A 27,939-nucleotide genomic window follows, 5' to 3' on the forward strand; every position below is an offset into this window, starting at 1 on the left:
TCTTCTTCTTCTTCTTCTTCTTCCTTCTTCTTCCCCCTTCTTCTTCCTTCTTCTTCTTTCTTCTTCCTTCTTCTTCCTTCTTCTCTTCTTACAATTTACGACAGGAATTGCAGCCTGGAGAAACCCTCAACAATACAAAGGAGAAAACACCCTGACCTACTAATGGGTTCTATAATAAAATTGGAAAAGCACTGAAAGCGGTATGCGGTATTTTACTTTTGACATACGTAACAATAATAGAATTTTAGAAATGCATAAATGTTATGGCAGCGGCGGGATTCGAACCCGCGCCTCCGAAGAGACTGGAGCCTTAATCCAGCGCCTTAGACCGCTCGGCCACGCTACCGTTAAAAATCTGTTCAAGGCATCATGACTTCATAAAGTCCAACTTCTCCCAGATGTTGGGAATATATGACTGCGAGCTCCAACTTTCTTCGGCCAATGAGAGTGTGAGCCCCAACATTCTTTGGCCAATTACGTTCGTGGCCCCAACATTCGTCCAACATTTTATGCTCAATGCTCAATACTTCTAAATAGTAGTTGTTTTGTAAATATCTACTTATAATAGTGTAACTACTTAAATATAATTTGTTTGTAATGTAGTTAATACTTGAAACGTATAGTTATATTGTAATTTGTAATTGTAGTTATTTATTATTAGTTTGCTGAGAATAGTAATCTCAGTATTTATCAAATTACTTCTAAATTTGAAGTCTTTGTTGTATTTATTGTACCGTTGTGGTGTGTTTTAAATACATATTTCAAAAAGTATTTCCTTATTTATTTTTCTCTGAACAAACAAAACTGGTGCACAGCAGTTGAACAAGTAAGTGTTTTAATTACGGTTTGTGGAGGATAGCACATTAGTAATGGTGATGATGACAACATTTAATAGTATTAACATTCACTCTTGAAAGCAGTATTCAGATCCTCTACCTAAGTGAAAGTACTTATACCAGACTTAACATACTACATTACAAGTAAAAGTCCTGCATTCATACATGCGGTAAAATGTAGAATATGTGCCTCTAAAGATGTAGCACAGTAGAATTAAAGAATACATATAATGGAAAAACTTAAGTTAAGTACAACATCACATTGAGTCATAATACACTATTTCTATGGCACAAATTAAATCTCTTCGTGTTGGGTCAATGCAATGTGTTTACATCCCACAGTTTCCTGAAGGACTTGAATGAATGCCAGCTACTATAGGGTATAGGGTCTTTCCATAGCTGACCCTCATTCTGAAGAACTGAAAATTCCTCTTTCAATTATGTTTATTTTTTGTCTGTCACATAGCGTTGTTTTCTTTTTTTTCAAGTGTCAAGTTAAAAACCTTGTAAATAACGTGTGACCAATTGTAGAATGCATTTCATCGTTTTTTATCTTCTTTTTCATTTGTTTTATCTATTTTTCACTATTATATGTAGTATATATTCCGCCGTTTTAATTTCCCTTCTCATTGTACATACATTTGTCATTCTATCACAGTTTTATGATTATTTAAAATATGATCCCTTGTTAAAAAGCACTTTTGGGGATTTCATTTGTGAAAAGTGCCATAGAAATAGTGTATTATGACTCAATGATACTAACAACAACAGAGCATAAGCAACCTTAACACAGGTACAAACACTGCTGATGCTCTACACAGTATGAAATGAAATATTAAATGACTTAACGACACAGTGGCACTCACTGCTCCGGGACTGAGGACAGGCACTGAAGCTGTCTGAGGCTGTGCAGCCTGTAAAAGGCAAGAAATATACTGACATGTGTTTAAAGAAATCATAGCATTTACATTCAAAAGATTCAAAGTTATTTTTCAGCTGCTCTAAAGGAAACACTATTTGTTTTTAGCTTTCAATTGTCATTTCAGAATTGAATGTGTAACAACACATTATTTAATAAAACATTAAAATGGCTTTTAATTCCCTTAATACTATTTGGGAAAAATGGTGTAGGAATACAAACACAAAAGTGAGTTTATCATCACTTACTGAGACAGCAGCGCTAAGTGCAGTGCTGAAGCTTCTTTCTGTGGGGTAAGTGCCGGTAGATGCTTCTGTGGGGTCCGTGACATGGGTCTGTAAAACATTCAGTATGAGTCAATTGTATAAATAATCTAAGTTAAACTGTAAAATCGATTTACCTCTGTTGCCTTTCTGGGTCTGGCTGTACTCAAATTTGGCTTTGCAAGAGCAGCGAGTGCACCACCAAATCTTGACTTGGTAAACTGAAAGGCAATAAAGCAAACAAATGTGTCATGAGAGGATGATACTGTCAAGATATAATTCGTCTTAAAATGTTAATGGTTAATACATGAGTCTAAATAACTGTCCAAATACCATTGACAAGTTTAGTGGTGTTCGCAGGTGTCCTTCTGCTGCAGTCTGCTGCTGTCCCACAGCGCCTTGGACAGTACCTACTGAACTCTGCTGCCCCACAGCTCTGTGGACCGGACCAGATGCAGCACTCTGCTGTCCCACAGCTCTGTGGACCGGACCAGATGCAGCACTCTGCTGTCCCACAGCTCTGTGGACCGGACCAGATGCAGCACTCTGCTGTCCCACAGCTCTGTGGACCGGACCAGATGCAGCACTCTGCTGTCCCACAGCTCTGTGGACCGGACCAGATGCAGCACTCTGCTGTCCCACAGCTCTGTGGACTGGACCAGATGCAGCACTCTGCTGTCCCACAGCTCTGTGGACCGGACCAGATGCAGCACTCTGCTGTCCCACAGCTCTGTGGACCGGACCAGATGCAGCACTCTGCTGTCCCACAGCTCTGTGGACCGGACCAGATGCAGCACTTTGCTGCCCCACAGCTCTGTGGACCGGACCAGATGCAGCACTCTACTGTCCCACGGCACCTTGGACAGGAGTTGCAGCTGGCTGTTGTTCCATGACAGTGAACATAGATCAGTAATGAGTTTGTTTAATGATATGAATGCAAATAAACACTTGCACAGACAACATGAGGTTTTCATTTAGTTCTTGAGAGTGTTACCTTCTGAGGGTGGAATCCACAGGTACACTGCAGCACTTGGCCAAACAAGGATTTCTGTCCATGTGCCTGCATTGGACATTTCTCAATCTGAAAATAGTAGTTGTGCATTTGATTGAGTTAAAAAAAGGATGAATCATTTAATTGGTGCAGTAAATAAAATGTATTAAAATACATAGTTCCATGAATATACTCGTACCCTTTGATACAGCTCACACCATTTCTTCTGCCTGGGAGCCGGCCTGTTTCCCTCCCCTGCAGGCCTGGCCCCCGTGCTGGCAAACTTCCTCAGGCGGGACATCCACTCTGAGTCCGACATGGCCTTGTATGCTTTTGCTTTCCTCGATTGTTCCTTTAGAGTCATAAATGTGAGAACATTTTTAAATGCATAGAAACAACATAGGTGCAGAAACATATACATATCAAGTGAAACACTTTTACGAGGAGTAAGCTGTCAGGCCTTTATGCCAGAAATTGTGTGTGAAAATGTTATTGTTTGGGTTAAAAATATCTTTCTGGCAGTAAGCCTAGAAAGCCTCTCCAATGTGTTTGAAAAATTATGATCATATAAAATATTGTATAAGAAAACATTTAGGGACCTTTAACACAGTATACATTTCCAATACTATGATTGGGGGGATAATAACCTGCTCTTGATTGTGAATATTTAATTTCATAGAGGACATGTAAAACTATGACTAACATATATCATACCTAAGAATGTTTTCATGCTTTAAAAAAACACAATGTAAAATTAATTGCATTACTAAAATACCAGGCCCTGGCACATTTGTATATGTAATAATAATTTCCTAATGATTTATTTGATACAAAAAGCATTTTCTAATTAATGACACGTATTTTATATATAACATGGTTTTGTAGTTCCTATAAAACATATAAAAAACGTTTGGTCCATTGTAGTGAAAGGTAAGCACAGAACACCCCTCTATTAAAAACAAAAAACACAATATAAATGTTAAATATACTTGACCTTTACATTGGAGGTTTTATCTAAAAAGTAAATTGTGTGTTTGAAAATATCATGAATTAGAAAAGCATGTGATTAGCGTCAGCTACCTTCTTGGGCAAAGCCTATGTAAATAAGGCCTAGTAGGCTACTTAATAATGTGCCATATAACGTAGTAAATTAACGTTATTTCAGCTTTTCCGCTTCTGAATTGATAGTATCAGCACCTAATTAAATTACATTAACAGTAAAAGTTAGCAGTATCCGGCGGCCGGCTAACAAAGCATAAGAGCGTCAGATAACGGGGTTTTGTGACCTTAATAGTTGAATTAATCTAGGCCTATATGACAACACAACAGTTTGAATGAATTATAAATGTATAGTCATATCATATACAACACTGTAATAAGACTCACCATGTTCATAAAAACGTAAAAACTTGTAAACATTGTTAGCGTCCATTGTGTAAACAGCGGGGGTCAGATAACGGAGAGTTTGTAGGATAATAGTTTAATTAATCGATATGACAACACGACACAACAGTTTGAATTAATTACACACTTATAGTCATATCATATACAACACTGTTATAAGACTTACCATGTTTGTAACCACTCGTAAACTTTAATGATGTCGTCGATGTTATGTTCGTTGCTCCAACATTTCTCCGCCGTGTTTGGTCAAATTATGGAGGAATTTTGGACGAATGTAGGAGCCGCGAACGTGATTGGCCGGCGAATTATGGAGCTGGCGCTGCCATTGGCTAACGAATGTTGGAGCTGGCTCTCTGATTGGCCATATTCTCAACATTTCTCAAAATTAGACAGCCGAGCCTGCGGCAGCTAGTTCGACTCCCGTCGGCGGCGTGTCCACGTAATTGGAAAACATTAAAAGTTTCCCATGTGAGCCCAGATAGTAGATCAAGTAGATATTGTTTTTAAAAAGACACACATTTCCCCCTTTTCTCTATTATCACCCCTTCTTCCCCTTCTTTGACGGTCAGCGGATTAGACCGCTCTGCCATGCTACCATTGATTTCAATTAATTGCATCATGACGTCATAAAGAGTGTTTAAGTCTGAGAATATTTAAGTTATACAAAAAATCTAGGCTACATGTATTGGTGTGGATACACTGATTGTGCCGTATGAGAGCTATTAAAGGTTTCCACAACAGTATGTCCAATGTGTGTGTGTGTGTGTGTGTGTGTGTGTGTGTGTGTGTGTGTGTGTGTGTGTGTGTGTGTGCGTGTGTGTGTGTGTGTGTTTTAATGAGCGTGCTGCTTCATTGAAAATGTGTATGCACATGAATATGTTTGATCATCTTACTGTTTTATGTACATGCATGCATGTGTGCACTGTGTGTGTGTGTGTGTGTGTGTGTGTGTGTGTGTGTGTGTGTGTGTGTGTGTGTGTGTGTGTGTGTGTGTGTGTGTGTGTGTGTGTGTGTGTGTGTGTGTGTGTGTGTGTGTGTGTGTGTGTGTGTGTGTGCTCTGCAGTGGCTGCATGATGATGTTGGTGGATGAGTCACACAGTCTTCACCACGTGACATCATGAATCACTGCACCTCTCCATTGGCAGAGCTGCAACCATCAACCACTCCTCCCTTATCTCACCCCCCCCCCCCCCATCCCCTGCCTCTGCCCAGCCCTGTGTTACTTTTTCCTCACCCTGTCATCTGGCACCCTCTCTGTTTCTCCACCTTCTCTTTATTGTTTTACCAGCAGCCTTTCCGTTGCATTGCAGAGCAGCCTCAGCAAAATACTGATCACTTAATACACGTTTGCATTGTACACCATTTATTTGTGTGCATCTCTGCCACTCACACAAACCACCTAAGTAAATGCATCCATTCATGTTGTCTGTGCTGAGATTGAATGACTGGAGCTCCATTGACAGCCCGTGGAAGTCCTTGACTTTCGATAGTTGTTGTGTTTCTCAAACCTTGACAGCCATGCATTTGTGGTTATTGGTCTGCATGGGTGTAAGCACATCCCTGCAGCCCACAATCACCATCTCCTGTGATGGCTGCTCCAACATCTAATCACCCTGCTGAACACAGCCCCCACCCCTGAGCAGCACGACGTATCAAAGCAAGCCTAATCTTGTCTTCTGCTCCCTCCCACCTTTAATTACTGTCTGTGCTATAATCGGCCCCCAAGGACTACACAGGGGATTATCATTCTTAACCCTAGATGTGATTTATGTATCATGAAGATGGTGTACTTTCCTGAAAGCACCGGAGCATAATTGGTTTTGTTTTCAATATAGTGACAAGTGTTTATTAAAGGAGTAACTAACTAACCTTGCTTCCAAAATAATAGCTAAATGTCATTTTATCTGATCACAGTTTGGACCAATGACTTTCCTGTTCATCTTTACAGCTGTTTACTTTGCAAATAAATCTACTCAAAATGCACACTTAGACATTTGAATGGCCGTCACATTATATCAACAAGTGATGTCGCATTCAAGTCCTCTCAACGGCAACATCTATTTGGTCCCTGTTACTCTGGGCAGTAAACTCTCACACACCATCATCAGTTTTCATGGGGACCATTTTTCTGTAAAAAGTAGTTCCAGACAACTCTGCTCCATTTTTAAAAGGTCATTTTTTAAAGCTCTGAGCACTTTCGTTCTGAGCAGGCACAATGATCAGAGAAACCTTGACATATAAAAGCAAAAATATGGAGAGATCTAGATTTACATTTTTACTTACACTTCAAAATCCACCCATCCAATAATTGTCCACAATGAAGCATTTTGTATTAAAAATAGTTCACTTTATTGTTTCTTTACGTGTAGCAAAAGTAGTCATTGACATGCGCATATTTACATCCAGCAAACGCATGTTTATCACGATGGTTACAACAAGGTACATCTAGAAAGATCACGGACAACACTCGCCGCACGCAGGACTCATTTTGAGGTACACTGACGTCATTGTTTCTGTCATCTTTGATTTTTTTATACTTTTTTAATTGATGCTTGTACGTCTTCAAAGAAGCAATTTTTAGATGCAAGTATACATAAACGTGCAGACACTGTACCCTCGCCTCTGGTCTGTCGCTTCATATTTCAGCCCCTTTTTCTCATCTGTCTGTAACTCCTCTCTTAATCTCATCAAAAACAACACATTTAAAATAGAAATGATAAAAAGGCTTTGTTTTTACTTCCATCTCTTCAACTCTTTTTTGACTAATGGCCTCGTGTTGACATTTCTTTCAGTATGAGATTGTCGATGCCATTAATCTGTTTTGGATGGCCACAATGATGTTGAGATTTGCTCATCCCTTAGCAACAGATGGCCTCAAAGGTCAACAATACGGACAAACCAAAGAGCAACAGCTGCTATTGTTCCCAGTGACGCATTTAAAAACGGATAAACCGGGAGAAAAGGAAGTGTTTATTGATTACTGATTATCAGTAAGTCAAGAAAGGAAATGTCAGCAGTCCAATCTCCTTTTTCTGCCCGTTAAAAACATTTTTTACAACGCTGTCCAATCCAAGAGCAATTCCTTTATCATGCTTTCAAAATGATCAATAAACTCCAATGCTCTCATCCCACCAGTTTCCATTACAAAAGTGATTACATCCTTGATCTCATTGACAATATCAAATGGTACAAAAGAGGGAAAGAAAGCATAATGTTAAGAATGTCACAGTGACATGTAAGGCAGCAAATATCAGCCCAAGAACTTCCTACCTAAAAATGTATAACATGTATGATTGATGGTTGTGCAACACGTGGACAACAAGACCAATAAAATACTCTTTGAGTTGATAATGGTCAATACAAATGTTGATTGGTAAGATGACACTAAATGGTCTCTCTTAGCTGAATGAAACTTTGGGGTCCTATATCAAAGCCATGGATGGTTTCTTTAAAGGATGAGGTTGAGGATTTTCTATATCACAAATGTAAACTGAGTGCTACAAACATACAAACAGGGTAGGGGAGTAAGAAAATATGGAACACATTTGGTGATATAGATTAATAAAGGAATAACACCAGCCTTATCCTTTCAAATGCACGTGTTAAGTAAAAAGAGCAGTGTGCCTTCACCACTGCATTCTCTTCTGAAGGCATCAACAAATGCCATATAGAGTTTGGCCAGGCTTTGGCACCATAGCAACAAGGTAATTGAAGTTATGCAAAAGTATGAGTCATCCAAGCCATTATAGTGATGGTGGCTTCTGCAGCCCTTTGTATGAAATGTTCTTTTGGTGCGGTATATTCCATTATAAAGAGCTCTGTGTGAGTATACATATAGAGAAGGTGCGTTTCTGCAGAAATGCTTTGCTGCAATTTTATACAAATAACACAAAATGACACATTTGCATTAAATGTATTCATTTTAAAAACAATGAGATAGTGAATGGCTGCGGCAAGAGGCCATTTCAAAGTTATGATGATTTAATGTCATCTCTAAGAGACAATAGGTGCATGAGTTGGGGCTCCTTCGCTCCAATGATGGGACATTAGGATATAGTGACTGTTTTGTTGGAGGACATGAGCAGCCAATGGCTAGGCCACCACTTGTTGGTCCACAAGGTCAACAGATATTGACGTCTCCGATTACGGATTTCTTTCATCATGTACGCAGAGACATACAATATTGCCGTTGTTGTTGGAACTTCATAATGCTCTGAATGTGTCTGAATAACACATGACTGGAATGTTTGGGGTCCACATAGTTTTGGACATTTAGTATAGGGGAAATATTGTGTATTGATAAATCATTTTTAAAAGTTCCCTGCCACACAAATCTCTATTTGATTGCCATCAAACATTTCCCAGCATCCACCACTGCCTCTGATGTTCCCGACTCTTTGACTGTGAAAAATATGTTTTTTAAAGGTACAGGTAACAACATATTTAAGCGTCCTCCTTTGTTGGCATTGTAAAATGTCCATATGGAGAATGTTGTCATGCCGGGAGTTTGGATGAAGAGTTTTAGCATGATACAAATCTTTGCTGAGTCATGCTTCCCAACGGAACGTTCATCCCGCTTCCCCTCTTCCCAGAGGAGGAGTGTACATGTGCATCTTTCTTTTCATTTTCCTACAAAAGGTACATTTTATTCAGACTACCTCTGGAAGAAGTCCTCCTGAATGTCCTTTCCAAATAGCAACCATTTCAAAAAGGAGAAAGAGACATATGTAAAACAAAACCAGCAAATCAAAATCCTAGAGATACTTTTCCTCTCTCCTCTTTGAACCTATTCCCGCTCTTTTCCCAACCCTTTCAGTCTAACATTGGTCTCTTCATGAGAATCTGCTCTATGTATTTCTCCAGATCGTCACGGTTACTGCTGTTTGGCTTCTTTGCAGCCATATAAAAATCGTCATTTCTCGCCACTGCAGGTGCCGCCGGTGAGTAATAGAACTTCTGTTGGGGAGGGATCACGGGCATTCTGGGAGGGGAACGTGGTTTGGGGTAGTTCTGAAAGCGATAGCTGCTGTAATAGGGCCTCTGCTGGGGGCCTGCGGGGGGGCTCCTCAGCCGAGGCTGGACCCAGCTGTGGTACCGGCGTCTGGGAGGGAAAGAGTAGGTGTCGTCCACGGAGTTACTCAGGTAGTTGTTGAGGTTGAGGGCAGGTTTGGTGAGGTAGTAACGGGGTTTGGGTCTGGGGGGAGGAGGGTAATAGATGGGGTTGTACGCTGGGTACTGCTTCCTCTGGTAGTAGGATGGGTATCTGTAGGGGTACGAAGGGTAGCCAGTCCAAACCGGCTTGGGCGATTGGAGCCAAAGATCCTGTTTGTACGACTTCTGAGGTTTGGGCCAGCGGTTGGGATTGGCTAACAGAGGCTTTGCAGGTTTGCTCCAGAAATCTTGCGATTTGGTCTGCGTTTTTTCCTGTAACCAGTTCTTTAGGAGATTGACAGATGGAGAGGGTTGCTTAGTAACCGGGAATTGATCGGTTGGAATATGTGGCGCTGAAAAGGCGTTGTTCGATGAGTACGACGAAGACAGAGGAGTTGGGGGTCGTTGCCATCGAGAAGGCATCTCCGGCGACACGTCTTTCTTCTTCTTCTTCTCCACGTCACTGATGATGTCCACCACGTCGTCAGCGGGGAGGTGGAGTTTGTTGGAGATCTCGATCAGCTTGTCAATAGTCTGGGGATCGATATCGTCTTCCTCTGTCACTTCCTGCTCCTCGTCGGACCTCTTGTCCTCGGCGGCGTTGGACAGAGACGAGCGGTACTTCTTGTTCCCGTTGTTCTGTTTGACCATGTAGCGCAGCAGCATGTCCGAGGCGATGTCCGCCAACTTCTCCTCCTCCATCTTGGCTTTCTGAGCCTCGGCCGCCTGCCTTCTCATCTCCTCCTGCTCCGCCTTAGCCTGGACCTCCTCCTCCTCAGGACTCAGAACCTCCTCGTCTTCTTCCTCCTCCTCCGGTTCATCTCCTTCCATCGCCTCCTGGTCAGACGGAGGGTTGGACTGTGCAGCATTACTGCCAGCGTTATTGTCCTCAAAGTCGTCCATGAAGTTGCCTCCCTTGAATGTTGGGAAGTTCATGCCTTTCTGCGTCTCTTCCTGCCATTTCAGCTTCTTCTTGGACATGGCGAGGTCGTTGCCTTTGTGGATCGGTATGACGTTGTTGTAGCTGCTGTAACCTCTGCTCTCTCTCTGGGTTTGCTCTGATTCTCCTTCCCTCTTGGTGGCCGCGTTCAAACGTGGGAATTCCTTCATCATGGTCTCCAGGTTCTTCAGCTCCTCGGGGCTGATCTGCTCCTCCTCGCTGCTCTCTTGGTCAGGGTTCTGTAGGAGAGAACCCTGACTGTTGTCCCCTGTTGCATCTTGACTTGCGGGCTTCTCAGTTTGGACCGGGACTGTCTGACTCGTGGTGCGACTCGTCACCTTTTCCGTCATCCTTTCCTCTTCCTCCTGAGATCTCTTCCTCTCCTCTTCTTCTTGTTTCCCCCGCTCCTTTCCCTGAGCGGCCATCAGAAGCTCTAGCTCCTTCCTTCCATCTCTGTCTCTGTCTGATCCCTCCATCGTTCTCACTTCTCTGCTCGCTTCCTCCTCATTATTAACTTCACCCGTCTCAGCGTTTATTTCTTCTCTCATCCCATCGCGCCCCCCTCCCTCCCTTCTTTTCCCCACTTGTGAGCGATTTAGTGCCTCCAGTAAAACCGCCGCTAGTGTTTTGGGATCCACATCTTTAAAGAGCTCATCTTCTTCTTCCTCAGTCTCTTCTTTCGGTATCGATCGCCTCTCCTCTCCTCTTCCAGGAGGAGGGTCTCCATGTGGGTTAACGACGTCTCCGGGGATGTTGATCGGGCTGGGGGTGGACAGCCGGGGGAGGGAAGCCCCTGTCAGGAGGACAAGGAGGGTAAGGGCACTTGAGGCTGTGTGGTACCCAATCATGGTCAGTCAGAACAGGGTCCACTGTTCGCAGCAAGGGGGGGTCAGAACTGCCTGGAGGAGAAACAACATTTCTGTCATCAGTTTCAAAGTCTGACTTTTTACCCTGTAGCAGCAAATCACAATGATGAGTAGAAATGAAGAGTGTATGAAAGGTGTTTTTTTCCTAATATCTGCCCCTTAATATAAATGATTCTTAATTTCCCAGATTTATTTTTATTTTTCCCAAACTTCAATAAAAAATCAATCATATATCATATATAAGTACTCATATCCTTTACTAAAGTAAAAGTACAAATATTATAGTCTTAAAATACTCTACTACAATGTTAGAGGGCTAATTTCAAAATATTAGGCTACTTAGTATTAGCAAAAAAATGTACTTAAAGTACACAAAGTAAAAGTTGATTGGATCTTTTTTTAATATATTATCCTGTTTTTATACATATAAATGTGGACCAAATGCAGATACTTGAAATACTGCGTATATTAGTAACTGTATAAATGTACACAGTAATTGTGAGTGTTAAATAAATGTAGAAGTAGAAGTGTGAAGTAGCATTCAATCTACTCTAGTACAATTATATGACAAAATAGTACAATACTTGAGAAAATGTAATTAGATACTTTCCACCACTGCATGTCATATTTCACGCATTAAAAAACGACACTATAGGATTCAGCCGATAGGGACTGATCAGCCGTATGTAATGGAGGGGGGAGGGAGGGAGGAGAAAACATACGGGGAGGGGGAGGGGGAGGGGGAGGGGGAGGGGGAGGGGGAGGGGGAGGGGGGAGGGGGGAGGGCTACAGGTGACGTATGTTACCGTTCCTTCTTTTCAATTGGCAACACCTCGACTTTAGGATAAGTGCACAAACAGGTCTAAAATATCCCTGTTTGGCTCCAGGTCGCTTACATGGCCGTAATAACCTGTTGTTATTAATGCAGGGCACCAAGCCACTGTTTGCTGCAGTTACTTCAGGGATGCTGCAGAAATATGGGCTGAATTTTAAAAAGGATTTAACATGAAAATGTCAAAAACAAGTTTAATTTCGATGTTTTTTTCAGTGAAACAACAAACATTTGAAGGGCCAATGAGATGATTGGGTGGCGCATGTTCTGCAGTGGAGGTGGCTGTGATGCGTGATGTGCAAACACGCAGCAGATGCTCTTATCTCATCCTCCATGAAACAGATCATCTCTGCATCTGCCCTGTTTTCTTCACTACAGAATGTATAGAGATCTGTCCTAGCAGGTCACACAACACATATTTATAATCCGCTTCTGAGGCAATCATCAAGAAAAATATGCCCACATAAGCCACCTCCAGACTTCTGTCAACAGCAGTGCCCCCCCCCACCACAGCCCACACACCAACAGTAACCTCCAGACCCCCAACAGCACGGACGTCAGAGGTGCAGACATTGTAGACACGACATAGGAATGTCACAGTGTCTGTTTTATCATTTTAATGTATTCATTTCACTTTCACGACCTTAAAGCACATGAACCGTTCGTTTTTCTACTGGGTTATTTTTGGCAAGGCGAGTAGCGTTTAATGGCTGGAGATGACGATAATTGTGATGATGATGGTGATGATGGTGATGATGATGATGGGGAGGAGGAAGAACATGATGAAGATAACAGCCACCTCTGCAGACCACAAATAAAGAAATATGCCCTGGGTGTAATTCATCTGATGCGAAGTAAAATAAAAGTCTATAAACTATTAACTTTAAAATAGTTTTTTTTTATATGTATCAATTATCTATTTTTTACATATAATTTATAATATAACTGTATTTTGACAAATATTTCTAAAGGTGACTCATCATCATTTTTGATCATTATAACCCAATACTTTAATAACAATGTTTATAATTTAAAAAAAAAAACAAGGGTTGCACTGTGCAGAGCTAAAAAAACAAAACAAAAACAGACGTTTCGGAGTTGTTTAACATTTTCATAAATAATCTTATTATAAATAATAACACATCCAAAGCAACATATTTCCCTGTTCAGAAGCAAAAGTAAAGTAATGCAAAATAAGTTTGTACTCACTGGCAGTCAGAGGGATCGGCGCGGGTATTCCAGCTTCCCTGCTGGTCACGTCACGCTCCTGGAAGTCCCGCTGTCATGCACTGAACTCGCTGTTCTGCACCTTAAGTGGTTGTTTTTTTGCGCAAACGTGGCTAAATGTGTTCACTATTGTCGCGGAGTCTCGGTCACCTCTTCTCCCGGGGTTCCGCTGCTCGGTTCGTCTGGTTTCAGCACCACGGACAGCGGCTGCTCCGCTCTTATAGCTCGGTCCTCCCGGCCCACGTGTTTCATGCGTCAAGCGATCCCCATTGACGTCACTCGACTGGGTTTCATTCATAAGATTGCACTGCTGTCTCCCCCCCCCCTCCTCCTCCTCTCCTCCCCTCTCTGATCGTACCAATTAGCTGCAGTGCTCGCGCTGCTGAATGAACAGAAGCTGCTGAATGAATCCGTAATTTACCAGCCTTTCTGAGGACACAGCATGTGGAGTTGTTTTTCTCAACAATAAGCAAAGATACAGAACAATTCATACAGTACACAATTATACACAGATCTTACATGTGGACCAGGAAGGGCTGGCAGCTGAGGATGATCAGCCCCATATGTGTTTTGTGTTACTATTGGTATATATGTACACACATGTTTTATGAATGTACTGCAGGTAGAGAGTTCTGTAAACAAGTGATTGACATACTGATGATTTGAGTTCACCATGTCTCCCAAACGTTGTATTGCTGAAGGATGATTCCTCTTTCAACGTATTAAACCATCACAAAAGGGTTCGCTGGTTTCCTTAGCCAAAATGATTCTCATAACACAATGAAAACCCCACATGCTATATTTATCAAACAAAGGATATGTTCCTTCCATGACCTACTGATCTCAGAGCTGTGATTTGCTTTTGTTAAAAGTGCTAAAGGAGAAACACTCGAGGCTATTAAAAGAGCTGCTGAGCGGACTCAATGTCAACTTAGTTTAAGAAGAGGACATTTTCAGTGAAAAGAAAAGAAAAGAACGTATGGATTATGAATTGTTATGCTAAATGGTGTGGAACAGATGAACTCAGACGATTGCTAACAAGCATTATGAATGTTTTCTGTGAAATCCTTTTGTATTATCGTTGACATCATGTTGTATACTTGTGTCCCTCTGTAAGGGCAAATAGAAAGAAATACAAAGTTGGTCACAAAAAGAATAAGCAAAGATGGGAAACATATTTGTTATAAATTACAAAGGAATAATGTATTGTCTTGCAAAGAGATGTATTGCACGTCTTATATGGAGAACCTGTGTTACACATTGCTAATGAAACCACATATATAATAATGCACAGTGCACTGATACAGTATTTCCCCTGTGACTGTCTACTAATATGACGAGCATTAATTCATTAAATTAAGTTGTAAAATATATAAAAGTACAAAATTGAGTTTCCTTCTTGACACTTAAGCCATCATCAACGAAAAGTTCTGAAGACAAAAAAAATATGACCTTAAATATTTCCATGTAATTGACTTCTTCATTTTATACGAAGATCAAGTGATAGGATGGAAACCTTTACCTTTAACATGTAGGAGCACTTTGTAGTGAAATTGTTTTCCAAGATGTACAGACAGATATACCTTTTCCTATTTCTTTCTGCTATCTATCATTTTCCTTCACCCTTTAATCATGATTTCCCTATTTCTCCATGTTGTTCCTCTTCTTGCTTCATTTGTATCGGTGGGATAAAGAAGCAGCTATAATGAAAGATAAAATAAGCATGTGCAGCCCATAACAACATATGGTAAACATGAAGAGAGCAGCTGCAGCTGGTCAGCACTCTGAGTCAGGGACCAATCACAGTGAGTCACCTCAGTGCAGGAGACACTGCTGCATGTTGGTGTTAGTGTTGGAACCCACTCATTACACCGCCTCAGTGTCAGGGAACAAAGAAGATGGTGGAAAGGAAAAGTATTACTTTTGCTACATTCCCAGAAAATATATGGAAAGTTACTTGAACTCAACTACATCTAGACTGCAGGAAACAATAGTTATATAAACTGTTTTTGGAAAGTACATGTACTCAAGTACTGAGTATATGCCTGTAGCTTCTTCACTTAATCTCAGAGGCAAATATTGTATTTTTAATGAGTGACATGTTTCTTATCTGATTCCTTTCACCGAAAGGCTTGTTCATATTTCGTTCATAATCTTATTCATTTATCTTTTATTCCTAAAAACATGGAGAAATTGATTTATTTAAATGGCTGTTTTGGACAGTATTTTCTCCTTTAAGGGGTAATAAATGGAGACGACTAAACTTGTAAAAAAAAACTAGAATGTAAAAAGAAAAAAAAGTCAACCTGGCTTTGCCGAATGTTATTGAAATGTATCACAAATGCCACATATTTAATAATGTAAGCCTAATTAACATAATCAAACAATTACACATTTCTAAAAAACTTTTCAAACAACAATTCTTATAAGTAATCTACTTGGAGTGTAATTGTTTTATCCTTTTAAAAAAAATCATGTTAACCTGCGTGTCTCCCTGTAAGTGTAAGTATTATTTTTGCCTCAGTGAAAAAGTAGGCTATTAAAACTAATGTTATTAGATTATCACAAACGTCTAAATATAATTTCACAGTTTTTAAATATACGTGAGTTTAATCTGTAAATAGGTATTATACTTCATAAAATAACTAAGCTTTAAAAAAACTAAATCTCTCTAAGAACTAGAAACTAGAGCGTCAGATAGTGTGATGGAGAACGGAATGTTTGCCACTGAAATGTAGTGGAGTAAAGTATTAGGTAGCATGAAATGGAAATACTAGAAAAGTGTGTCAACACGTGTACTCCCTAGGCCACTTGGTTAGGGAAGGATCAGGATTAAAAGAAGCCAACATTAAAACAAATGTTGGTTTAATGTGTAGTGTTAAACTCATATGCTTTGTTGACACATCTATTCACCTGAACGTCCTCCTTTACCATCATTAGTAAAGCATGAACACAGCTTATTGTAGACATTTTGAATAAATACATGATCATTTTATTATTCCTGGAAATAAGTCTAAAAATGGCAACCCTAATGGTGCGATCTGCTCATTGAGCTTAAGGAGTATGCAGCAGACATTCGTGGGAATCATTTGGAAAGCTCTGTAGTTTTGGAACACGTTAAATATCCTGCAAGAACTCTTTCCTATACTTCTAAATCAACAGACACGTGAGCATGGGTACATAACACCAGGACAACATTCTATTTCGCTTAAAATGTTTTATTTCTTTATAAAATGACATTCACACACCGAGTCCCTTTAGCCTTTGCCTGCGTCACAGATTTGTGCGTTTCTGCTATCCTACAACAGTTCTTTAAGCCACACACCGTCCTCTTCTCCTCCTCCCCAGAAAACCTTAGACATTTCAAATCAAAAGCTTATTGTCTTTCACATGAATGAACAAGGAAATCACCAAATCGATTGAGCATATGATAAAGGCAAAGATCAAACTGGGTAATTAAGTAGAATTTCACACAATGGAGATGGAAAAACATTATGAAACACACTTTTCAAAATGGAGGGAAAGCAGAGGTCAAAGATGACATCTTAGGAAGAGCAATATGCTCAAACGTACAAAAGAACGTGAGGATGGATAATGAAGCTTCAGAAAAAGGCTTTACAGAACTTTCTAAAAGGCAAAATCACACAGAGTAACAAAGCACTGCCACGTCATGCAGCAATGAGCCAAGTTTGGAGTTGAGGAGGCGCGGTTGAGCATTACTCGTGCATCACCATTACGAGCTGTTATTGCATCATGACTACAAAGATACCCAAGAGAAACCAGAGGCAGGCAGTGTGACAGCAGCCGTACAGTGTGGACATTCAGTAGAGCTAGCAACAGGCTTTAAGACATGATCGGACAACAAATAGTGCTAACACTTAAAACTTTAGGGCCATAATTCCATTCTTTTATTTAAATTACAAGGCAAGTGTTAAAGGTGGCCTTTGATGAGAAACGGTGGTGAGGAAACATGGGAATCCACAAGTCATCTTGTTTTTCTCCTAAACCAATTAAAGCAGACTTTTTAGGGATGTGGTCTTAAAGAGACAGGCGCTGAAACGGCGTGTTTTAAGACAGATGGTGAATACAAGTATATTCAGACAGAGTATGAGAAAAAGTATGTGTCTTTTTCACATTAAAGCATGTAAACATGGTCTAATAGAAACCCAAATACATAATAAACATGATTTTTTTGTATTATATGTCCCCTTTAAAATGAGTCAGATAATTGAATACAAGTCAAATATTCTGCTACCCATGCTGTACATACATTTGAGACAATCTCTCTGTCTTGCAGAAGTTCAGCATGTTTGACCTCCTCCCCATGTGCCCTTTTGATGCATTTGTTCCACTACATGCCAACAGAAAACAATCAGATCACACAGTGAGCCCTTACTCTTAAAAAACGCACCAACATTCAGAGTTCAGCGGAGGAAAACAAAGGATTAGTCCTTGCTGTGTACAGACAACAGGGCTGCAGCCTGACCTCCACCCTGTCCAGGAGAAACGCTCGCACAAACGTCATGTGAGGACATTGTGTTGCAGTACACTATTTACTTATTCTTTCTGTACAAATAAACAGATCAGGTTAAACCAGTTCACAAAAGAGCACTAAACTAAGAAAATGAATTCTCCAATTAGAGGTGGTTTGTCCAGAACTCCTGAGAGGACGTTATATAAATGAATCCCTGTATAATGAAAAACATGCATATATTTTGGGGCAATAAAAGGAAGATTCCCTCTGTAGGATTACATAGTATTGAAAAATCAAACTAAACGTTAGCAAGCGGCAACCACTGAAATCTGGATTTAATATTTTGATACAGCTTATGAATTATTTTCCAAAAATATCTAATGATTAATCACACATCTTTCTAAAGATAGCCTATCACCCGGCTCTATTTCTTCTGAAAGCTTACAGCGTCACAGTATAAATAATGTTCAAAGTGGTCTACTGAAAGAGGAACCCTACTGCATGGTCACTAAGACTTATTCCAGATATATTCATTTCAAAAAGCTGAAGTCTGAGTGGAAATGGTTATCTTTCAATCATTCGTGAATCAACTCTTTTCTACAAAGAATCTGATTGCAAAGAAGTTTATACGGCTAACATCCAGTTCCCTGTCCACTTCTTGTTATGAAGTAAACATGTCATGCATAACATAAGATCACACTATACACTGTTTAAGCCGATATACGTAGTGTAACAGTTTAAGTATACACTCTTTGTGTTATTGGGGGAGTAGAGCTCCGAGTCAGTTGCATGTTTCAGATCACCAGAATATTGTGCCTTGGCAATTCAAATCGAAGTAACAGATTATTTTCCTTAATATTCAAAAGTAAATCTCTCGGTTTACATTCCTTTCATCTCAGATCAATAGTTCATTTGATTAGTAATAGTCTAGCGTCAGAGCGCATAACGTATTGCTGCAACGACACTAAATCATTTGTCTGAAACCGAGCCAATCTGCACAAATCCTGTCGAGGCAAATTGATATGAAAAAACATCTTTCCACTTGATAAAGGATCCAGTTTTTTTCTTTAACTATGGACCAAAAAACAAAACCACAGCTCCGGTGAACTGTTACACCACTAAATAAAGAATTCCAAAAAGGTTTTAGGCACACGATTGTTGAAGTCAAATGAGAAGTTTCTCAGAAGCAGCGGTTACTCATCTTAAATAACATTACCAAGTGATCCACGGCATCAACCACACATTCAATATGTATGATATACTTCTCTAAAACTCGATTGATACTCATGCCTTGGAACTAGTACCAGCAGAACAATGATTCCAACTCAATGCTGAATGTTTCCTTCCATCTCAGTGGTTACTTTTGCTTTCTTTATTAAAACTAAGTGGGATGTGATTCTCCGCTGCACTTTGTTGAATTGCATAAGACAGACTTGACATTTCCATCTGGTCTGGTGCATCAGTCCACTCAGTACATATGCATGGCTGATAAACAAGTTATTCTAGGCTGCGATGAACATCTCAAATGTCTTTGGTTCATTATTAACAACCCACAATGCAGTGTGTCACCCTGGGCCTGTTGTGTTAGGTAAGAATTCTTAACTATGCAAACCTGCCTTTTTGAGAAAGTTCGAAGGAACTTCTTTAAGTGTAGTTTAAATAACTGATCATATTTACAGAGTGGAGTCAGAAAACAAACTACATTTCTGTTTTCTTACCAACTCTGTCGTCTTATGACCATCGGTCCTCCTGGTTATGATGACGTGACTTGAAGGATGGACTCTCGAGTGACCTTTGAACTACAGACAGTCTTAAAGAGAGTCACTGTTGTTGCATGACTGGAAATGTGAGGATGGCTCTCCCGTGTCCTAAAATAGATCGGTGGAGGAACAGACATCCTTGTGTGTTATTTCCGTATTATATTTGATAACGCACATACCAATAGGAATAACGACAAACGCTATGAAAGCAGTATTGTATAAACACAGAATTTTACTTTAAAAAGGTCAGGCGGAATTTCATATTTATTTTATACTCCAATGTCGTGTGCAAACCTAAATCACCAATAAATATATCTTAGTGTTTTGTATGCATCTAAAAGCGAGATATATGAATTCCTTTGCACCATAGATGTGCATCGTTGTCTTCAAACTATTAAAAACAAAGTGGGCTAATTTTCACTGAAGGAATAAACACCAGCGCTGAAAAGGTGGATAAATCCGTAGCTGAAAATAGTCCCCAATAGATGCATTATTCACTCCTGGTATAACTGTTACGTTCTCCTTACTGTACCTACAGGATGTATGTTTATGAATGAGTTTATATAAAGAGTTTATGATATTTTACTGTACTGTAAAACATATTTGTTTTTACTTGGTTGCACTAAATAAATTAAGTAAATCTCCTGTTTGAGTGTCTGTTAAAAACTATAGTAGCCAGCATTTTATTTATTTATGAAACTATACATCTGTAAGCTTTTCTTAAAATGTGATGTCTTTAGTAGGAACCATTGGATTTTAAGTTGAGTGTCCCAGACAGCATATATACGCCAGAAAGTATTGCGAGATGGACCAACACATTTTTTTGTTTTGTCTTTTCATGAGTAGTTGAAAATACAAAATATATAAAAATACCATCAGAATGATCATTTAAGTGACGCTCACTTATTGTGTTTTACCCAAATCCTGCGCTGTACCACATTCAGTACCTGACTGTTTACTTCTTTTTTCATTGGCGCTGCCTCGCTGCGATTTAACGACAGTATCGATTGCAGATTCTTATTCTAACTCTCTGATAAAGTGGACTCAATCTCAGCCCTTTCAAATCTGACCACATAACCCCCCCTGCTGCCACACACAAGTTAAAATCCCATGTCCTCAAGCCCACGCTCAGATCACACACACAAACACACACACACACACACAAACACACACACACACACACAGCTGAAAGGCCTGTCAGTGAAAATGTCTTCCGTTCTTAACCGAGTCTCTTCCAGTGAAACACCGAATGTCGGCCCCAGAACCAGAGACCCAAACACCGTCAGTCCAAGCCTGTTCCATCCAACATTGACCCCCCCTCCCCACTTCTCATCCAGCCCTCAGCCTTAGTATCTGTAGTCTCTCACAACTCTGCTGTGTACTACGCCAAGCCCATCTCCTCCAACACACTCCTGGGTGACTCGTCCTCCTGTGGAGGGAAACAGGCGTTAGAATTGTGTACTCAAGAACTATTTAAAACAAATATATATATATGCACATTAACTGTTCATGGGGCTGCCATTTCTAAAACTAATGAGTCACTACTAATGTCATACATGTGTTCGCTTTGAGTGATAGCCTTGTACAGAAACAGCACTGAAACCCCAACCCTCCATGGTAGAGGTGGTGGATCGGTAGTTACCTCCTGCAGTAGGTCGGCCTGTTCGATAGCTTTGAGGACGCTCTTCTTAGACGTATCCTGGATCTCTCCTCCCATCAGGAACTCATCTAGAATGAAGTATGCCTTCTCAAAGTTAAAGATGATGTCGAGCTCACACACCTGCACAAACACACACAGGCCATCAATGCTATGTACAGCAGGGAAATACACATTCACATTGTGTTAGGAGGTACAACTTCTGTAGCCTTAGCACAGTCAAATCAACTACACAGAGCAGGAGGACAACACATGTGACTCACGCTGCCAAAGTACTTATCCAGAAGCTCCACGAAGCGGTGGATGACTTCCAGTGTGATCAGCTCATTGTCCTGCTCTTCAATTGCACAACAGAAATACAGGCTAGCGTACCTGCAGGAATACACACACAAAGATGCATAGAAACAGTCAGGCTGGAAGATTCAGGGGAAAAAACGAGTTCCAACTATTTCCGACCGATTCCAATCATATGAGAGTAATCCATTTTCAAATCTTCATTATCATCGAAAAATATAAATAAATGACAATGGTGTGATATTTGGTGTAAGCTGGGATATCTCTGCAGCACTTCATTCAAAATGGTATTCTAACACATATTTCAATGAACTGTGCAGCCCTTATGGAAGCCATGTGAATTCTTCCACACGTCACACATCCACGGTCGTTAAATCATGCGTCTGTTTTGCTCTCACACAACAAACAAACAAACCGCAGCAGCTTGGAGAAATGAAATCATTATCCATGATTGTTTTATCCAACCAACAGACCTAATAACATTTCATTCCCTAAAAAGTAAAAGTCACATTTGAGGACAAGAAACGATGGCATTTCAGGCATTTTGTGTGAAGAAGTACATTAAGATATTTGCCTATCTGTTTCCGTTGAATGAATACTGGAGTGTTTGTTGAAGCTAGGAAAACGGCCGATCTGCTCACGCACAGACACCGCTCCATCTGTAGGGACTTGGGAACTGAAGGGTTGCCGGTTCAAGTCCCGATTGGACCCAAAAGAAATGGGAGGTGGAGATGTGCCAAAAACTGCATTTTCCAACCGATTAATAAAGGTCCATCCTAACTGATGTTTGCATTTACTACACACTCGACAGAGGAGGCCAGATGGACAGATTCCATGTATTCAAAACACCAGGCTTGCACAGAAAGGGTTAACAGGGAGTTTCTGATACAACAGAGCTTGTATTGTGAGTGCAGTGTTCCCTCATTTCAACTCCACTGCAGGAAATCCCTGTGTGCTCCTCTCATCTCCCGCCCACGCACACAGGCTTCTTCGTTTGGTAGTCCACCTCTGCATTCTGCTCGCACAGTAATGAGCCCTGACACACACTGATGTCACAGTGTGTGTGTGTGTGTGCAGAAAGAGCTGTGAGAGAGGAATGCTGGGTCTCACCCTTTCCACCCACCTCAAATCTAATGCTGCTCAGCCCACATAGAAACACACTTGTATTGGTCTGTGGGAGGGGAGCTGAAGTAGAAAGACCACGCAGTCAAACTTGCTGCTTCCTTTAAGACACATCAATACTTTTCACTGATACAATGGAACTCATCCCTGATATCAAAGTAAAGAAACTAAAAGATATGCTGGACGCTAAAATGTTGCTCGATTAATAATGATAAGTACAATGGGGCTCCTCCAAGGCTATTGGTGCATTCACGTGCCCCTGGGATAATGAGGGAAATAATGAGCTGCAGCCCTAGTAATGAAATGCAAATCAATACGCCATCATCATCATCCTCCTCTGTTCCTGCTGTCACTGTAGTGCAACATTTTACTTTAATACATTTAGTGCAGTAGAAATACATGTACAGTGATTTGCTATACTCGATTACAAGGAACACGGAATGCAACAGTTAACCGAATGCATCATTATGATTGTCTGTGCGTGTCCTAGCTGATAAGTCACAATTAACACAATCTGGATTTCTGCTCGCTGGTTCGAATACTGATAAACTGTTTATTACCAACTAAATACGTTTTTATGTAATCTATCTTCTTAATGAAACTTGTAATATGAGTTAGTATACAATATCACTTTAGATATTCTATATATTTGGTTCTCTTGCTTATAATGAATAAAATCATTGGATATTTTATACAAATTGTTTGTGCATTTAATTGTTTGTTCATTTGTATCATCATGATATGCTCAGCCTCAAAGCCAAGCTAATACAGGTTATGTTCATTAACAATGGTATGCTTTTTTTGAACAATGAACATTAATGAAGTTGGCCAAACATTAAAAGTCAACTCTTTGCTTTTGTCTCAGGAGGAGGGAATCCTTAAGTACTGCACTTAAGGATTTCTACTTTATGGGACCATGTTCTTTTGATGCTACCATTACACTACATGTTATAAAGCTAATTGTTGGGGAAATATGTTCCTAGGCCCAAACCTTTGACCCAGTTAGCCTGCGACCTTGGCTGCTGTGCTCTCAGTGTGTTGTCTCCCTGCTCCTGCCTGCTGGCGTCAGCTGATAGAGGTGTCATGATTCTATCTTGTTATGCTCAATGTTGATTCTTCTCTCAGAACCAGCCAAATACACGGGTCTGGGGTAGAGCTCTTCAGAATGGGTTTGGCAGCAGCTGTGTCACCTCGTGGCACAGCACACGTCAGCCGAAGCTCCAAATAAACCGTCAGTGTTTGCCATCAAAGCTCCTGCTCATCACACTAATAAAGTTATTTTTAACCACTACATTTACCCGACAGCTTTAGTTACAGATTATAATACTATTCAATACAAATGACAACTAAACTAATAAATCAACTTTGATATATTATTATAGGTTCATATTTCCAGCATCAGTAAATAGAGTAATTCAAATGAGCTCCATCTTTACCAGCTGTTATAAACACAAAAATGCACAAATAGTCAGAATCTAATAATTTCCTAAATGCAATTCTTAAATTACGCACAATAAGTACTTTTACTTCAAGTATGTAAAGTATATTTTAATGCCATTATATATACTTTTAAATACAGTAACTCATTAAAGGAATCACTGACATGAGCACTTATGGAAGACTCTTCCAGTTGCCGGGCAGAAACAGGAGCAACCTTTTGACAGTTCTTGATTAGTACCTTTTATAGACAATCTTGAGGTCCCTCCATTCTAGAAAGCTGCACATTTTTGGTTTGCGGGCGAGCACTATCTGCATGAGCTCCCTGACCATCTTCTTCTTGTCGCGCTCCGCTGTGGCGGTGTACCACTTCTGCAGCCGCAGCTTCCCGAGAGAGAGAGGAGAGGGATAGAGAGCGAGAGAGAGAGCGAGAAGAGCGAGAGAGAGCGAGAGAGAGAGACAGAGCGGAAGAGAGAGCGAGAGAGAGAGAGAGCTGAGGGATAGAGATAGAGTCGAGTAGCGAGAGCGATAGAAGAGGAGAGAGAGAGGCGATAGAGCGATAAAGCGAGAGAGAACGAGAGAAGAGACAGAGAGCGGCGAGAGCGAGAGAGAGCATCGAGAGCGAAGCGGAGCGAGAAGAGATAGAGAAGATCAGAGAGAGATAGAGAGAGAGAGATAAGATAGAGAGATAGAGAGCGAGAGAGAAGATAGAGATAGATAGAGATCTATAGAAGAGAGCGATAGAGAGGGACGAGATCGAGAAGAGAGCGAGAGCGATATAGATGATAATAGAGAGAGAAGAGAGGAGAGAGAGAGAGAGAGATAGAGAGAGAAGAGAGAAGAGAAGGAAGAAGATAGAGACAGAGAGAGCGAGAGAGAGAGAGAGAGAGAGCGAGAGAGCGAGAGAGCTCCCTCTCTCTTATTCTCTCTCTCATCTCTCTCTCTCTCTCGATCATGAGTTCGCAAACAGCGAGAGCTCTAGATCATACCGGCTCCTCGCTATAAGAGAAGAGGACAGAGAGATAACATAGACAAAGAGACAGACATAGACAGAGACAAACTAGACAGAGACAGGAAACCAGAGACAGAGAGAGAGAGAGAGAGAGAGAGAGAGAGAGCAGAGGCAGCAGAGCGGGGTTGATATACAGTATGTTCCATGATTAAATGAGTATTATTGGGGAAAAGGAATTTCTAACATTTCTGAGAAGAAATTGTGAAAACATTTGTTTGTTCTTTGTCATCACATGACGGTGCTAAATACAGAAACAAGTCGAGTCGTGTAATACTCACCACTCTGCTGCTCCTACTTCCTCTCTTTAACACCAATATAGTTACAATTCACTCATTATTTTCCAACCACTTCCAGTCCATCAAGTTTACTCCGAAGGTTTGAGAGTCAATTCTATTTCTTTCTAAGTTCTATTTTAAATGTACATCATTATATTTGATCTTAGTACATTTCTCACCTGATAAAAACATTCCACAATATAGAATATCATATCAAACTCCTTCAACCATCTTTGAAACTATTAATAATATAAATATCTTCTGATTACTGACAATTTAGTTTTGACCAAATCAGTACAGTTGCAGCAAGTTGTGCTTTAATTCATCATCTTATTATATTTCTCTTTTCATTCTGAACAGATCTGATGGAAGTTTAAAGTCTGCAGTCGCACAGGACTGAGTAGCAGGCAGAACATACGCTCACTGTTTTAATGTTAGAGCCCACGGTTAAGTCTGCACTATTTCATTTACCCCTCCACAAGTCTTAAAACAGACACACGCTGTTGGCTCCGTGCTACATATAGCGTCTTAAGAGCCAGAAATCATTCCCAGGAGTTAAGGGAGGCACAATTAGAACCTACACTGTGCCAGGTAACAGACGATTGGATGATAATGCTTCTCTGTGTCTGCTGGGTATGTACGAAGGCAACTTACTTTACTAACAGGGGATATTGAGATGTTTTACTTGACCTTATTGGTTCATCTCTCTAATAAAGAGGACGTTCTGCTCATTTTCAGGTTCATACTTATAGGACGTGTCTCCACTGGGACGTGTCTCCACTGGGACGTGTCTCCACTGGGACGTGTCTCCACTGGGACGTGTCTCCACTGGGACGTGTCTCCACTGGACGTGTCTCCACTGGGACGTGTCTCCACTGGGACGTGTCTCCACTGTGACGTGTCTCCACTGGGACGTGTCTCCACTGGGACGTGTCTCCACTGGGACGTGTCTCCACTGTGACGTGTCTCCACTGGGACGTGTCTCCACTGGGACGTGTCTCCACTGGGACGTGTCTCTACTGTGACATGTCTCCATGCTTTAATGTTCAAAAAGCTCTTTATTTCTCTCATACTGCCTGTGCTGCAGCACCTCTTTTCACCCTCTGTCTGAAACCAGAGCCCAGTCTGCTCCGATTGGTTAGCTGGCCGGCTCTGTTGTGATTGGTCGACAGCTTAGAAATGTCTCGTCTTTTAGCAAATCACTTACAATGTGTTGGAGTGCTAGCCAATAGAAGTGTGAGTGTTCGACAGTGATTTCACTTTACTACGGAAAAGAAAAAGGAGTCCAATGGAGGCGTTTCAGGCAAGGGGGACGTAGGGATTTTAGCCGTTGCAGACCATTGACATGCATACAAACCTATGACACACTTCAGAAAAGGGAAGACCCAATAAAGCATAATAAAGCCTCTTAAATAAACAGATTTCTACATAGAGTTTGGTGTGATATTTTCTCCACAAAGAAAAAGAAATACAGCATACACCCATATGAACGGATCCTAGCCTACTGTCTGGTGCATTTATTCACAGGCAAATAGTCTATGCAACAATGAATATCAACACATACTGCTACAGTGTATCTACAGCTTCAATACAACTCAACGACTCACACGATCATAGATCTACCACACCAACTACTATTTATCTTTAATTACATGCGTATGCGAAACCTCTTTAGGGTCTATATGACCAAAGAGACTATGTGGGAGGTGTGGTTCCTGTTTGTTTTATCGGCGCAGGATGCTTGGATGGAATACATCTAAATATAGTCTTAAGAGCTATTCCAACATGGACTATGTGTTTTAGTGCAAAGGAGACTTTGGTGTTTATACTGCATATTATTTACAACTTGACGGTTCAACCCTTTTGGCAATAATGACAAACTGCTAAGTCTGGTCCAACACTGTTTGAATATTTAACAACAATGACTGAATTATGCATTTAAAGATTACCGCTTTCAACAATGCCAGTCTTATATTGTGTCTTCTTTTAACAGCAAGAAAACAGAACCCAGAGCTTATATTTTGTAAAACATTGATATTGTACACAGTGATTTGCTGTAAAGAAAAACATGTATAGCCGAGCTAAATGACATATATACAGCTTAACATAGTCAAACAATAATCATAATATATCTTGTTATTAGGTACCAACATCTGAGTGTATTTGCCAGCAACAGTTGTCATTAAACCAAAAGCATTAGTGGCCATTTACATATACTAGTTGGGACACATATTTTTGGAAATGTAGTGTACTAATACATTTAACAGTTATTTAATAGTTGATATGACAATTTACTTAACAAATAAATGGCTACAATGTCATCTGCTGTCATATCCATTGCTGTGTATTTAACTGGTTAGAAGAAGGCAGCTGTTTGACAGTCGTCTAACTGTCACCTCCATGACACCGACTAACACCTGGGCCTAAAGTCGTTACCTGCGACAAGGAAACTCGCCAATTATACAGATAGAAAATCATA

At 40.5% G+C, this 27,939-nt stretch overlaps 3 protein-coding genes and 1 non-coding gene across 5 annotated transcripts; all 4 read right to left on the minus strand.

Moving 5' to 3' along the window:
• Positions 1-264: 264 nt before the first annotated feature.
• Positions 265-346, minus strand: trnal-aag. Its single transcript has one exon. It is a non-coding gene; the product is annotated as a tRNA-Leu (tRNA).
• A 472-nt stretch (positions 347-818) lies between these two features.
• On the minus strand, positions 819-4,702 carry LOC117542771 (keratin-associated protein 5-3-like). 2 transcript variants are annotated; one of them, XM_034210620.1, is made up of 7 exons: positions 4,580-4,702; positions 3,209-3,361; positions 3,013-3,099; positions 2,352-2,897; positions 2,156-2,239; positions 2,004-2,090; positions 819-1,750 (listed from the first exon to the last, which is right to left on the minus strand). In XM_034210620.1, the coding sequence occupies exons 3-6, from the start codon at positions 3,089-3,091 to the stop codon at positions 2,017-2,019; spliced, it is 783 nt and encodes a 260-aa protein (XP_034066511.1). In that variant the 5' UTR covers positions 3,092-3,099; positions 3,209-3,361; positions 4,580-4,702; the 3' UTR covers positions 819-1,750; positions 2,004-2,016. The 2 variants fall into 2 exon arrangements, 1 of the variants encoding a protein (XP_034066511.1); XR_004568482.1 differs by lacking the exon at positions 3,013-3,099.
• Positions 4,703-6,738: 2,036 nt separating this feature from the next.
• vgf (VGF nerve growth factor inducible) lies at positions 6,739-13,675 on the minus strand. Its single transcript, XM_034210520.1, has 2 exons — positions 13,412-13,675; positions 6,739-11,403 (listed from the first exon to the last, which is right to left on the minus strand). Exon 2 carries the CDS (start codon positions 11,350-11,352, stop codon positions 9,226-9,228), a length of 2,127 nt encoding a protein of 708 aa, XP_034066411.1. The 5' UTR covers positions 11,353-11,403; positions 13,412-13,675; the 3' UTR covers positions 6,739-9,225.
• A 2,954-nt stretch (positions 13,676-16,629) lies between these two features.
• On the minus strand, positions 16,630-27,075 carry ap1s1 (adaptor related protein complex 1 subunit sigma 1). Its single transcript, XM_034210553.1, has 7 exons — positions 27,068-27,075; positions 26,207-26,479; positions 25,163-25,172; positions 24,415-24,557; positions 21,584-21,692; positions 21,306-21,443; positions 16,630-21,092 (listed from the first exon to the last, which is right to left on the minus strand). The coding sequence occupies exons 1-7, from the start codon at positions 27,073-27,075 to the stop codon at positions 21,045-21,047; spliced, it is 729 nt and encodes a 242-aa protein (XP_034066444.1). The 3' UTR covers positions 16,630-21,044.
• Between the last annotated feature and the right edge of the window lie 864 nt (positions 27,076-27,939).

This window comes from Gymnodraco acuticeps, unplaced genomic scaffold (assembly GCF_902827175.1).
Source record: "Gymnodraco acuticeps unplaced genomic scaffold, fGymAcu1.1, whole genome shotgun sequence".
Taxonomy (NCBI): domain Eukaryota; kingdom Metazoa; phylum Chordata; class Actinopteri; order Perciformes; family Bathydraconidae; genus Gymnodraco; species Gymnodraco acuticeps.

Bases quoted from the DNA above. Each gene is read 5' to 3' on its own strand.
- LOC117542771 (XM_034210620.1), bottom strand. From the start codon at position 3,091: ATGTCCAATGCAGGCACATGGACAGAAATCCTTGTTTGGCCAAGTGCT. The intron at 2,898-3,012 runs GTAACACTCTCA...ATGGAACAACAG, and splicing joins GTGGATTCCACCCTCAGAAG to CCAGCTGCAACTCCTGTCCA. The intron at 2,091-2,155 runs GTAAATCGATTT...AATGTTTTACAG, and splicing joins GACCCAGAAAGGCAACAGAG to ACCCATGTCACGGACCCCAC.
- vgf (XM_034210520.1), bottom strand. From the start codon at position 11,352: ATGATTGGGTACCACACAGCCTCAAGTGCCCTTACCCTCCTTGTCCTC.
- ap1s1 (XM_034210553.1), bottom strand. The intron at 21,693-24,414 runs GTACTAATCAAG...GTATTCCTGCAG, and splicing joins CTCAAGATTGTCTATAAAAG to GTACGCTAGCCTGTATTTCT. The intron at 21,444-21,583 runs GTGAGTCACATG...GTGTTTGTGCAG, and splicing joins TGGATAAGTACTTTGGCAGC to GTGTGTGAGCTCGACATCAT.